Genomic DNA, 15,496 nt, shown 5'->3' on the forward strand with positions numbered 1-15,496 from the left:
GATATAAATTAGAAGCATTACATATGGCGTAAACTTCTGTAAACGTATAATTTTTCATATTTTCCTTTTCTTTTCTTTTTTTTTTTTTTTTTTTTTTCCCTCACTTTTGCGCCAAGTTTTAAATATCGAACTTTCCGCGGATATTCTTCGAATTCATCCGATGTATAATTAATTTCGGAACACGAGGCAAATGGATTATTCCCTGTGCCTCGTTTTCGACTCGTTCAACTCGCCGTTGGATTTCCCGACATTTTATTTTGTATCCTTCAATCAACGGAAAACAGTTTTCTCTTCCGTTCGTTAATTTGCCGCGTTATGCCGCTCTATGCGTACCTGTCGAAAAATTCATGCAAACAATCCAGCCAGTTTCGAGAACGTTTTTCGAACGATCCCCGCTAATTTCATTTTTCCGCCCAAGTTTTTTCGCCCGAGTCCCCCATTCAATCCCCTTCAAGCGCCACGTTGCTCCGTGTAACTCAACTCGTACGTGAAAATTTCGATTTTTCTCCCCAAGTTTGCGATGCTTCGCTCGTTCACGCGCGTGTTTCTCGATTATTTTACAGGTGTATGCTATTGATCGAAATCGTGTAGAATCCTCTCTTCTATTTCGAACGATGTTTAACGATTTAATTGCCAGATTCAGATTATTTTAAATAAGGCTGCGATCGATTGCTTGTATTTCAGACGATGTAATTTAATCGGAGAATTTTAAATGAAGGATTCGAGTCGGTGATGAGATGCTTAATTTGGATGCGATTTATATCGGATTTAAAATTTTATTTTAGATAAATCGTGAAAGAGAGATTTTAAATTTTATCATATAATTTCGATACGTATTTAAAGATTTTTGATCTGAATAAGAAATTAATCGATTCTGTCAAATTTAAAAAAAAAAAAAAAAAAATAAGGATTTGAATGAAGCTTCGAACGAAAATTTTTAGCGACAAATTTGGCAAATTTGGATTTTAAATATCGTCATAAAATGATGATTCAGTGGACTGAAAAATGGCAAATGTTTTTTTGGACGTCGCAGATATACAAGGCTTATCATAATTTGTTGTTTATCTAACGATATGCGTTAAATGTTACACGTATATACGTATACAAGAAAAATTTCACACAAACATACATTTCCTTTATTCTTTTTCGGCATTTCTTTTAATAATAAATTCCTTAAATAATAGATTGAAAAAATTATTTTATTTTTTTTAATCGATTATGACAATTATGCACTTCAAAAATATCGTTCGAATATATTTTACAGAATATTATAGCAGGGTAAAATTGATTTCCAACTCCCTTTTACATTGGTGGTAAGAGATATCTCACGGCGCAATGTCGTTCATGCAACGCTATGAACGAGATATCTCACGACTCGATGCTCCGCTTTGGACGAGATATCTCGCGTGTTTAATTTACGATATAACATGCATAAACAAGTGAATGTTGTTTTGTGTGTAAAATGGAAAGCTAAACAATTTTTTTTTTTCGAAATACGTGATATAAGTCGTTAACCCCTTCCTTATTTGAGGAATGATTTTTTTTTTTATGGACGAATCTATCTATGGACGATATATCGCGTGTTTTAATAAAAAAGACACACGTGCGATATCTCGTCTGGAGCGTGGTATGAATGACATTGCGTCACGAGATATGTCGTCCATAGATGCGAGAGGTTTGAAAAAAATACGCGATAAAAGAAATATATCCTTTATAGCTGTCGATCATTCTGATATTCTGAAAAATTTCTTTCATTTCTTAACCGTGGAAATTAACACGTAGGAAAGATAATTTGATGTATTAATTGAAATGTTATGTAACATCAAAATTGTAAATTTTTCCATTGATGATTACTTATCGTAAATATAATTTCTTTTCGATTGAACAGTTCAGTGAAAAGAATTGATTTTAATGTTACCATATTGATAAGTAATCATTAAATAATCGTAACAAATAATCTAATTATGGGTATTATTAATTTACCCAATTTAATAAGATTCTTCGATTATTATTAATCGACCAAAACATCCGGTTATTTACGAACGAATATATATCGTGCGTAGGGAAACGCTCACACAGGTGCACGTTGCTCGACCAACAGGTTTACATTCTATAAATGCCGCAGGAATTACAAGCCCATGGAATGTAAAGGATACAGATGCGGTTGATGTCATTTCGATTCTACGACGCGCAGAAATTCCTCGTATTGTCTCCACGATCTCCACGCCGCTTCTGTATGTATATTACGTATATACCTACACAAGAAATCGCGGCCATTGCATAATTCCTTTCACTCGTTCCAATTAAGTCATAAAACTCGCGAATTTCTATGGATTTTCCAAGCACGCGAAACCATTGGATATTTCTTTCGATTCGCGCAGCGAGCCATTCCAATTTTTATTGTCGATTCTGTTCACTCGATTGCAAATCATTCATTGCATACGCGTTAATAATAAATTACGATGGAGATACGACGAAAATGAACAGACGTGTTCCCTCTGACGTGTTTCAAAAAATATTATTAAAACGTGTAATTTCTCGTTGGATGTTCGATGGGATTTGAAAAAAGAAATCTTTATCTTGGCGAAAGTTTTGACAAATAGCAAGTTTGGCAAATATAAAGGAGTTATACCTTAGATGCAATGTCGAATCGTATATATATGGTGTAATATACGGTACAGAGAATTAAATTCATCATTTGTAGGCGTTTCGAATCGCGGTTAAATAAAAGAAACGAAAAATGTAACTTTCAAAATTTCAATAATCATACAAGTTTTTGTAACCGATTCGATTGGAAAAATCAATGGAATAATTCTCGATGGCCAATAAACCGTGAAAGAATGCATTTCCGCCGCAGCCGGTCTATCGGACGGTGGAAATAAAAATGGGCAGGACCGAGGCAGTAAAAGGACAGCAACGTTTGATTCATTCATTTCCATAAAATTACACGCTCGAATCCGCACGGCCACCGCACGAACGGTTAATTCGTTTTCGAGCAGCTGTTCGTCACGATAGGTTAGAAGCTTTTGCCATTATTTCCAAGCGTATTTCGCGCTCTCCTCTCGCTGTTGCATTCTTGTTGCCGACTATTCGAGACTAGAGAGAGAGAGAGAGAGAGAGAGAGAGAGAGAGAGAGAGAGAGAGAGAGAGAGAGATCGGTTATTTAACATTATGAAAGAGGCGAGAAGAGAAATTCATCAAGAAAGGCGGGGAATGTTTCTGGAAAAGTGAGAGCAGAGCGTTGATTCGAGAAGATGCAGGTTGTCGACCGCTTCGATAAAATAATATATATATAACTTTTCGATGCAAGAAAGAATGGTGATCAAAGTTAAATGCGGTTACATTTGGAAAATATTTTTCTTTTTCAAATATTTGATGTACGGATGGTGAAAAATGCGTGAAGTTGATTTAGAAGAACTTTAAATATCGTGGAATTATTTGATAGAGAGGAATAATAATCCAAATATTTATTATTTTACATTTGGAATTTAGATATTTGTAGAACGATTAAGCATCGAGAGAATCACGTATAATATTATTTATTACAAGTTAATTTCTTTTTCTAATTTGATTACAAAATCTATATTTACGAGAAATAATAAAACGATATAAAATTTATTTTCCATGGTCACAGGTTTGAATTTCGATGATTTTTCTCCTTTCTACCCTATCAATATGCGGACAATCCTCGAATAACAGGATTAACTGGTTCCATGGTATAAAAAACCGTGTTAGAATTCGTACAAATGTGTTCCGCGTTATCAAAATTCGATACCGCAGATTTATAAATAAACTAGGTATTCGATTACAAATATTTATTTTAAAAAATATCGAAATAGCAATTTTATCTTTATAAAAATCAATGTCCAAAGTAATTATATTAAATGCACGACGATAGTGAATTATTGCTCTCCCTCTCCATATTATCCCAGAATATGCACGTGTATCTGAAAAAAGTTTGGATTGAGTTTGTTGAAAATCTTAGACCGTTAAAGTGGTTTCCAGGAGGGATACGATAGACGTTCTTCGATTTTCTTCGATTTTCTCCTAGTGACGCGTGACTTTGTTGCATTCTGGTTAATCGATAAGCAAACTTCAATCCCCTCTGCTTGAAAACTTCTTCAATTTCTTAGATTCTATTCCGTATCCGTTTATATCTCCAATTTCCGTTCCGTAAGGATCCATGATTTAAATGCGGAGAACAATGTTGGTGGATTTATGGGACTGGTTAACTATAAAGCTGCAAAGATTCATTGCTTGGTCGTAAATCTTTAGTTTTCTTTTTTTTTTTTTTTTTCCTTCTTTTTTTGAAACTTAGCCATTAATTCACTCAAGGATAATGAATGTATTGATAAATTTTGTGTAATGTTTAATGGATCGTATTATCTTTATTTATTTATTATTTAATCCGAATGTCGCATAAACATATTAATGATTCGAAAGAATGATAATAAACGTATATATATATATATATATATATATATATATTGTTAATTAATAATTTGTAAATTAATTTGTAATTACATTACTAATTAAATTATTATAATGATTATTAGAAATCAATTTACAGAATTGCTATTTTATAATTAATTATCTATTGGGCTACTAAATACAAAATTCGTTAACTTTGATTATTGAAATTCATTGTTTGCATAAAATCAATTGGACACACTTGTTATTTATAAACGAATATTAGTGTATATAATGAATGTAAAGTAATTTGTATTAATAATATTTTTTGTTTTTTGAAACAGAAAGAAAAAAAAAAATATTTTAAATTATATATACGTTCATATCATATCCTTCATATTTTTTAAATTCATCTTTTCCAAGTAATTCGTTCATTTTCAATTAAGAATGTTAATAATAATAAAAATTGAGAAAACAAAACGAAAAGACAAAAAAGAGAAGATTATTATTTTTAATATAATTTACAATTTCGTTCGTTCAATTATCCTTTCCAATAATTAATTCTGACAATCGAGGAATTTTATTAATTTTCAAGAAATGACGATCGAATGAAATCGTTAATTATATTTTATACCGAATTATCCGATTGCAATACAAAATTTATCCTTCCTTCGGAGATCAGTTCTGAAACGAAATATTTCAAGTTTATCGATACCCTCCTCGTATGAGAAAAATATCAGGCGAACGAATGTATCGAATGAAATTCCCAAAGTTTGTAGCATGCGTGGAACAAGCCTAGCACATGTGATTAGAGAGATTAAAGGGAAACATTTTATCGTAAACGTTTCGAGAGAATTTAATTCACCTGAAAGCTTTTAGAGGGTATCGTCACATTTGGAAAGTTACTGTAAAATTCACTTTGCAGTAACGTGGAATCATGCGATTGCGATATATTTTCAAACAGGACGATTGAGTTTCACTGCTTTCATCGTAACTAATATAAATAACTTTTATTTTTTTTTTTTTCTTCATATCAGATTTTACGAAAACACGTGTAGATAAATCAATATATCGGTATTTTAATTAATTTTAATTAATCTATTTACCTTATTATAATATCTTATCGTGTTTGATTAAGTGATTATGCCCATATCATATTTCAGAGCTAAAGTATTAGTATATCTGATACTAATATTATAGTACTCGATTATGATATGTATTCAACAATGTTATATCTTTGTGTATCTGATAATGAGATGATTTAAAGTTCAATAGATTAATTCTATATAGATCAATTATATATAGATCAGTTCAGTTAAGTCTGTCGCGATACATTCAATTTTAAGATAAATATAAAAATATATATCTCTATAAATTTTATTTTCGTAGAATATTCGAGTCAGTTTGAATCAATCGAAATTTGTTTATAAAAAAATATTGATATTAGGATAAAAATTACTATGAAAATTTAAAAATATCCTTCTTATATATATATATTTAATAGTTTCAATATTTTTCATAAATATATAATATACGATTGTTTTGCATAATATATTCTATTGAATTTCAATTTTTAAGTGTTGACATTAATCGATATTTCAATATTATAAATTCCAATCGAACGAAGTAATGAAAGATAAAGAAGTTGGAATAGAAAGAAAACAAATTAAAAAAAAAAAATATTTTAATTAACATCTTGACAAAGATAGAAGAGATTAATTTAATAAACTATAGAAGCTATATAGAGGTAGAGATAGCTTCGGCTGCAATATGTTTCCTTCACGCCCTACTAAGTCAAGCTTTTTAACTAATCGATCCATTCTTTCCCGGTATCATAATTCACAACGTCGATGCGAAAAATTAATCGCGGTGCACCCGCAATACTCTTTCAATATTACGATATCGTAGTTAACTTCTTCTCCAACGCATCGATAAATTATTGTAAAATAAGAAGAGAAAGGAGATTTGCTTGCCTCAGAACCGTTCGTCCAGAAATCTTTTCTTTCTTCCGCGTTTTTCGCGGACAACGACTCGAGAAGTAGGCTGTTATCGAGTCAAACAAATATTTTCGTTTGTAAGACGTAATATTTAAATTCAACGATACTTTTACACGTGTGTTTATCTATTTATTTTGTTCAAGTAACATCTACAGATTAAGTGGCCAATTTAGAAGATAGAAAAAGTAGGAAAACATAGTGTTTATTTCTTGGACAACCTTATCAGTATATTTTCAATAATCCCTCTCGTGGCTCGCCAATATATAACAAAATATATCCACTGATTAATTTGTAAGATAAACTACAGGATACCAAGGACGTAACCGAAAGAAACGTCAACTCTATTCCGCTCGAAATCGAAATAAAAAAAAAAATTCTATCTAATCTCGATTCTCTCGATCGGAGGAAAGAAACAAAAAAAGGAAAGAAACGATTAAATCTTCTCAATTACTGCATGGCCGTGTCGTGCTTTCACGATTTCTCGATCTGCTGGGACTGCTCTCGAATCAGGTTGAAAACCTGAGCGAGTGACTCTCGATCGACGATCCGTGACACCTTAAGCGTGCTCTTATGTGGACACACGCTTGGCCACACGCTCCGTGTCGAGAAATAAAACGGCCAAGTTATGCCGCTTTTTCCGCCCTGATCTCCCTCCACTTGTTTACGTACACACGCAGACACGTATACCGGGTGTCCTTGCGGGATGAAAGTACCCTGGAAAACGTGACCTCTCCTTCCAGCTGTGAGTAATGCTAGCCGCAGCGGTTAGGTTGCAGGCTAAGCCTGAGCATGCTTTCTCGAATGGAAAAGTTTACAGATTTCTGCCATGTTCAAGTGCAAGTTTGACATACTCTTTTCCTTTTTTCCAGTAATTGAGAAGATTTAATCGTTTCTTTCCTTTTTTTGTTTCTTTCCTCCGATCGAGAGAATCGAGATTAGATAGAATTTTTTTCTCGTGAATTTATTTATTTATTGCTGATCGATCAAATTATTGAATTAATATAATTTGCAGTTCATTCATCTAATGTCTAATAATCCTAGCGATTGATAATTCGTAAAATTGTTTTTAACCAAATTATTAAAATAATTTCTCTTTTATCCATCAAAACAACGAACAAATTGGACGACGATAATATTGATTATCTTTTTCGCACGAAATTTTAAAAAAGAAAAAAAAAACGAGGTTCGAGTTGTTATTCGTTGGTGGGAAGGAACGAAGTTCGCGACAGAAATGGAGAAGTGGCATGATCGTTTTCATTAAGCACGCAGTGAGGAGATGCTGCGAGTCTTTCGAGGTTATCGCGCGATGAGAATTTTAATGCGTGAACATTAACATAAAAGCAACGTTGTTGAACCCACCGCTCAAGATTTTGTAAATTGTTATTCTAAATGCGCCTGTTACTCGTGAATTATTGCACCACCAGCCTCTAACCACCCGGCCCAGAAGATAATTCGTTCAATTTCGTTGCCCGTAAACGAAACTTCGACCGGCGAGATAGCAGTTAAATTCACTTAGCGCTGTATCAGCGTGATGCATTAGCATGCTTGGCAACTGTTTCGACTTTGTTAAGCCTCTTTATATTAATTTGAATACAGAGGATCTTGTTGAACCGGGGACCAGGTATCCAGGACTCGCTGCTTTAATAATTTACAGATTTTCGCGAATTTGCATAATGCCCCGAACCTACTGTAACTTAAATTCAAATTTCTATTCCGCCATCATTGTTCGACATTGTCGTAATGAAGCCGAGCGATGAGTAGAAACGACTGGTGGAATCGTTTCTTTTTCTTTTTTTCTTTTTTTTTTTTTTTACGAGTTGAAAACGCGCGATGTTCGAGAGAAGAGATATACCCGAGAGCCAAATCCATTTTTTCATTCTCGCGCTCTTTTCTTTAGAGTTTGAAATTATATTCTTGAAATTGTGATTTTATTGGGTATAGAGAATACGGGAAAAGGAATGGTGTAAATCGTGTAAATAAATTGATTAATTTTATCGAGTTGAAAAGAAGAAAATGTTCGGTAATAAAATAGATTTTATTTATAAATATAATTTTTATAACGTGTAAATACTAATGAAACAAATGATATATAAATTTGGCTATTATATATTTGAAAATACACATTGTAATTTTATTAAAAAGGAAATTTAAAATTGGGTGATAAAAATATGACGAAAGAAAGTCATCTAGATTAAAATTATTACTTTTTAGATAACGTTTGTTTTGAAAAAAACCTTGGAAAACTTATTTCTATCGTTTCTTGCACAATATTCACCATTATTTCCCAATTTCTCTAATATATTCTATTCCGACAACCAGTATCGCAAACCCCCCTCTTTAATTCCATTTCGGGCGAGGTGTTAACACGTATAACAACATCTATATTTAACCTAATGAAGCAAACATCAGTTCAGTATAGGAGAACGCTTGGATAACGTAACATTCGAACAGCGTATCCAGCATTATGTTCGAATAACGAACCTTCAACCCCCCCTATTACAATCCAATAGTTTCATCCAGCTCGAAACTATCATCCCTTCCGTCGATTTCCAATTTCAAAAATTGCAAAACTCGAGTTGAAGAATCGAATTTGAAATCTCCCTCCCCTTCTTCAGATTTTCAACTTAGATAATGACCAATGAACGACGCGCATTAAAACGAATCATTCCGTTAATTTTTTTTCTTCTCTCTTTTTTTTTTTTTTTCATTATTATTATAATTTCTCATTTTCTTCTTTTTCCCTCCCTATTTTTTTCTTTTTTTTTTTTATTCCAGGTCCGGCCAGAGACGAATTAGAAGGGAATTTATCGGTTTCCGATCCCGTACGATCGACCGACCTCGCGAAAGTGGAACGGCTACGTGAGATCCGGTTTTCGGAAGGACGAAAAAATATGAGCATCTCGTGAAGTCGGTTAAAGTGCAGCTTTCAGACATCGAAGGAGTATTACCATGGAGACCGAAGAACTCACTAGGCTCGTAGATGAGATCTACAAGGTAAGCAATCAAGGACCGATCTAGGATATCGATATAGGATCGATGATGATATTCGCGGTTAAAATCGTTATTTAAATTGGTTTCGCTTTATGGAAAGATGGAATTGGTAGTAGAAATTGACAGGGAAAAGGGGAAAGTTCTGTTACACTTTCGATAAAATTAATCGGTGGAGCGATGTTGCGGTTCGTTAATTGCATAATTAGGCGATAGTGTCGGCGATTTTATTCCGTGGAAAAAGCGGGGAATTCGATAAAAGAGATGAAAAGTAAAGGGAAGAGATGGTCAGGTGAATGGAATGAGGATGATGGTCTATAATTAATGGCTGTTTATAATGTGGAACGGTTGATTTCTCGCGAGGTATGCGAGATCGCAAATGTGAATTCTTAATTTTAAACTCTTGGTGTCTGCAGTTTTGTTGGGAATATGTAATTTCGATTTTCCACGTCATACCTTGCCTTCCTTTTAATGATTAGTTAATAATAACGCAATAGAAACTTAATATAAAATTTAAAACGAATATCAAAAATAAATTACACGGAGCATTCATTCACGAAACAATCGGTAAAAATCTATCTATAATATTTATACATAAATTAATTAAATTAATTGTTAATTGATTATGAAAAGAAATTCTCTTCTCGATTCCCTAATTTCCAAACCAACACGAATCGTTTTGATGAGATCACAAGGGATTTTCTCCCTTCGTTCAACGAATTTTCCATCAAGCCTTGTCACCCACCACCGCCGTGTAAACACCAAGATATCTCGATTATTTGGTCGGTACACGTGATGTAATGAAAAATGGATTTTCTCTTATGTATACGCGCGTATGAAATTCGCGACATTATCCGCCTCTTCTTAACCGTTTGCCAAGTTTTTTCTTGGGTCTATACATCACGTGATAAGGTGCTATCTCATTGTCCAGGGATGCTTCGTACGTGATAAAATTGTGGGACGTGAAAGTTTACCATGGAATATTGAATTTAGAAAACTCCGGCGCGCCATCTGGAACGTTTTTCGCGAATATTACTTATCGTTGCTGTAATGGCGTACTATTTTTCCCTTACTTCCTCTTCGAGATTTTCGCGTGTCTTGTTCCTTTATCTCTCTCTTTCTATCCTCTGTCGAAAGAAGAAATTTGATATCAATCTGTGCTATTGGAAATCATTTTCATTTATTTTCTAAAGGCTCCTTCTTGAACGTTTCAAGAACATTTTTGAAAAATTTTACGGATGGAAAGATGTACTTTTGTTGTCTCTTTCTTGTATTTTTTTTTCTCTTGATAATTATTTGAAATGCATAGATGAAAATATTGAAAAAGTTGATATTGATTGAAATTGTATAATACTATTTTAGTTTATAAAAAGTTATTGCTGGACAAGTATCAATCATCGGAGAATATTCAATCTTGAGAAAGCTATAAAACTGACAAATAGATTTATTTAGTAGACAATCAACAGGTACGATGAACTATGATCTATAGATGAAAGATCGTAAACCTCGCGCCGCCATATCGAGACAATGAAGACAATTTCGAAGTCTGTAATGTCTACAGGAATCATAGGTGTAGTGATTGATAAATGGCCAGGTCATTCAACCCTCTCGATTCTAACGGTACACGTGTGTCCTATATAGCTATAAAAAATTACCAACGCAATACAACAAGTTACCAATACAACAAGTTACCAGCAAAATATATACGGCTTATGAACCGAATTTAAGAGGTAAGAAAAAAATGTTTAGTCTTTACGATATGATTGGAATAGTTTTAAGGATAATTATTTATTGAAATTAAAATATTCAATTCATAATGAAAAAAATGCTCGTAGTTCGAAATAGAATAGTTTTTAAAATGTATGGAATTTTAAAGTTGATTATTATTGGAAATAGAAAGTTTGAAATATATTCGATAGAAAATATATGCAATAGACAAAAAGTGGCCACGTTGGACAGTTTCGGAAATAATTTAGAAAATGCATGGAATATTGGACTAATTATTTGGAATAGAAAGTTCAAAATTAAAACATTCAATCGATAGGAAACAAAAATTGTAAGAAAATGAAACGTATGATAGTTTTTAAAAATTCTTCTTTCGAATATTCAACGGCTGTACTATAACCCTTTGAAAAAAGGTAAAAACAAGTTTTAAAACTCGCGTAGAGAATTCAATTCAATTTCTGGCGCCGATAGCTTGGAACACAAAATTTAAAATTCAGATTGCTCAATTTACAATCATATATAAAACAAAGAAAATAAAAAATGGTCGAATAATTTTCCAAAATTATCAGAAGTGTAAGCTTAATAACTGATCAATTGAAAAATATCTAACTCTATAAATATTCCTTGAGCAGATCTATTTTTTTTAAACAAACCAAAATAAAAATAAAAATAAATATAAAAACACAAAAAAATCTGCAGCACGTTTCACGAAACCAGACGATGTTCCTTCCCAAGTAAAAGGAATTTCACGGAAAATTGATCGGCAACAAGCCTCGACTTTCTCTATCCGCGGAACCATAACCATCATCCTCCCATCTACAGAAAGACTCTCACACTTATCTGTAACAAAAGTTCCATCGTGTCGCGGAACCTCTTCCGGGTTTCCGGTTAATCCATCCGTTTATCCCTCCACTTATCCGACTGTCTGTCTCGAAAACGTGCGTTTACGCGGAAACCCTTAGACAACGTTGCCGCGGAATTTCCCGATAATTAGGTGTCGCCTTGGAAAATTATCCGTCGCGAATACAAGCATGGCGGCGGGCCTGGATCGAGGGGTGTGGAGTGGAGAAGGGTGGAGAAGGCAGAGAGAGAGAGAGAGAGAGAGAGGGAGGGATAGAAAGGGAGAGAAGGAGAGATGGAGAGGGATTCGTCGGATGGCGTTCACGGAAGCGAGAATGATTAGGCGGAAGGTAATCTTATTAGTCGTTCGGCAGTCAAGCTTTCCTTTAAACCGTGACGCCCTTCTCTTCATCTTTGTCGCGATCCTTCGCGCCACGGCATCCCCTATTATCCCCATAGACGAGCCTCTTTCCGCGTGCTAACGACGGATGTTTCGTGGAAGATCGAAATAGTCAACGGATCTTGTCTTCGCATCTTCTTCTTCGACACATTCGATTATTAAGAGTTTGGATCTATACAATGCGATTTTTGTTGTTCGTGGAAATGAATATATATTTGATATAATAATTTCAATCGATCAATTTCGATACGATTGAGTTGATATTTAACTTGTCTGTTTATAAAAATATCGAAATAATAGTGTGGTATCTATTAATATTTGCCAAACTTTTAACTCACGAATAAATATGGTAAATATTCCATCCAGAAATGGAATACCTATCATCCTTTCCAAACAACAATTCGAAAGCTACGATTTCAACAGGGGGAAAAATGTATTCCAAACACATGGGAAAAGTGATCGGATAGATATAGATCGCAATTTTTTTTTTTTTCGCAACAAATTGCGAAGTATCGAATTGTTGTTGGCGTTGCAATTAAAACCTCGTATTCAAATATCGAAATGCATTTAGAGATGAGTGATATTTCGGTCCAGTTACGCTATTGAAAACTGTTAACAACCCATCATTCGAATCGATGCAAAAAAAAAAAAAAAAGAAGATATACGCAACTCTTCTCGTTTATCTCTTTATCTCAACGAAAAATTTTTCCGCGCAATTTATGCAACTGAAAAATTACCCCTTAAACTACTCCAACAATCTCGCAAAGTTTCCTTAATAAGAATAAAAATTAGATTCCACGGTTTATTTCTTGTTTGACAATTTCTTCGACGTTTCACCTTCGTAAATCTACGATGAACTCTCGTGACTTTCTACTTATCTCGGTTATTACCACATTTATATATTGTACCTTCTATGATAATTCGCTCGAGACATCTTTATTATCCAAGAATATCTTCCATAACGACCTCAGAGAAGGAAAAAAAGAGAAGGAAAGAGCTTTATCTACGTTCTATGTACGCAAAATTAAAGGAGAGCTAAATTTTTGCAGAAAAATATTTAAACTTTGCAAAAATGAAACAAAAAAATCATAATACAATAATTTATGTAGACACAGATTAAAGATCGAAGTTTCACGTTCTTGATGGACTTAATCTTTTCAAAGATCTATTTTCGTTTCTAAACTTTACAAAATTCAAGAACATAATGCCGCCAGCATTAGATCCAAAGATATCCTCGATCGAACGACTTCTCGAAGAGAGAAGGAAAGGCAAAGAGTTGTCTATTTCCACGAAAGGAAAATTTTCCAGGATACAAATAATACACTCTCTTTCACGAGAATCTCAAACACAAATTGCGGGATGTAATCAGCACAGACGTTGCACTTCAAGTGTCCTGATCCAGAGAGACAGAAGAATAAAGGGGAATCGAGGAAAAATTACGTTGGTAACCTTTCAACGACGGCCGTCTTATACCCGGAAACGAGATTTGTACGAAGCTTATTATATTCCCTAACATAATAAGCAGTTCCAGTTTGCCGAGGAGCGGTGGATACAAACTCGAGAAAATCCTCTTTCCCAATATTCCTGAATAATTCCTCCAGAGGGCATTAAATACAAGGGGAATAAAATTGTTTACAATAATTATCGTCTTCCTTAATGAAGTTTCTTAACCCTCAATCCTTCACATTCCTCTCTATCACCATGATGCTGAATCATCCTGGTCCAAACAACGAAATCTCAACGAGATCCGTTTAAAAGAAAAAAGAAAGATGAGGTAATTACAACAGATTTTCTTATCCCCTTTCCCAATCGAATCATTAATAAATCGCGACAAATTGGACGGAAGACGGCCCAATTAAATATGGCCGAGAATATTAATACTAACGCGAATGGCTTCGTTAAGACGCCCCGATCTTTCTCCAAGTGGTGCGAAGAAGAGAGAGAGAGAGAGAGAGAGAGAGAGAGAGATCCATCCCTCTGACCAGCGTTCATAAATTCCACTCCCGTCGTGAAGTTATTAACGTAATTACCAGTGAAAAGCTTAAGGGGGTGGCTCGTGGCGCGGTTACACCCCCTTTTTCGCACCCCTGGTAATCGATCTAACATCCCTGGCCCGCAGGAAATAAAGGATACAAATCGGTTTTTCCCGGACCCGCGTCCAAATTAAACCACGTCGGATGATCGAGGGGTACGATCGTGGTGACGGCGGCCATCGCGTGACGCTGTTGCAGCTCGTAATCCGGGATAATCCTTTAATTTTTGCGGATTCGATTTTACAGGGCAGGGACCTCGTGTGTGCGTGTGTATATGTATGCACGGGTGTGTACCATGCGGATTCGAAACTTACGCATGGTGACGCGTAAAGACGGCTATTTGTATCCATCGGCGCATATATTAATCATAGGCGAAGCTGGATCTCGATGTAGAGCACGTATCGATACGTATAGATTGGTGCACATAGATGCATGCGCGTTGCGAATGTTGAGTATTGGGATTGAGTGATCGAGTTTTGTATATTGCATGCGTACATGTGGGGTGTTAAATTATAAATTGTAATTTATGGTGAAGATATTGAAGAAATTTAAGAAATTGTATCCATATTTCTTTTTTTCTTAGAATGGTTATTCAAGCGGAATAATTAATAATGTGCCATTTTACGGTACTTGATTTCCATTCGTATTCGCCAGTATTCGAAAATCACTTCAGTTATTAAACTGTTTAAATTATTTCGATATTAAGAAACCTTTATTATATTTATATCGAAAATTTATATTTAGAGATACTCGTATAGTTTCGATGTTCAGTTCTACTTGAAAATAATTTTTCCCTTTCTTCTTCGAATTTCGCAATTTCGTTCTATCATTATTCAGTATATGCACGTATCGATCGATCATCGATGCCACGTACCAGTTAAATGAAATTTACATGTTATATTGATTGCGTTTGTCGATTTGTTTGCACAAAGACCGATATTACGCGGTCGCGATAAATAAATTTCATTAATTAACACCAGGGATTCACGCAAGATTACGAATGCAATAGGATTTGCGTTCACGCGAATCGGTTCACAATCGGTTTTTCAACCGATTTTCCCGACACGGCTCACGTTTCACAAGTTAGTCGATCTTTCTTCCGT

General features: G+C 34.3%; 1 protein-coding gene across 1 annotated transcript in view; it reads left to right on the forward strand.

The window, feature by feature from the left end:
• LOC122710585 (trichohyalin) overlaps nt 1–15,496 on the forward strand; it is a 179,949-nt gene that overhangs the window by 10,708 nt on the left and 153,745 nt on the right. The window contains exon 2 of the mRNA XM_043928514.1: nt 9,183–9,401. Coding sequence (XP_043784449.1) covers nt 9,357–9,401 — 45 coding nt within the window. The 5' untranslated portion in view covers nt 9,183–9,356. The remainder of the gene's footprint in view (nt 1–9,182; nt 9,402–15,496) is intronic.

Source organism: Apis laboriosa, unplaced genomic scaffold, assembly GCF_014066325.1.
Source record: "Apis laboriosa isolate Shangri-la unplaced genomic scaffold, ASM1406632v1 scaffold108_cov151, whole genome shotgun sequence".
Classification (NCBI taxonomy): Eukaryota; Metazoa; Arthropoda; class Insecta; order Hymenoptera; family Apidae; genus Apis; species Apis laboriosa.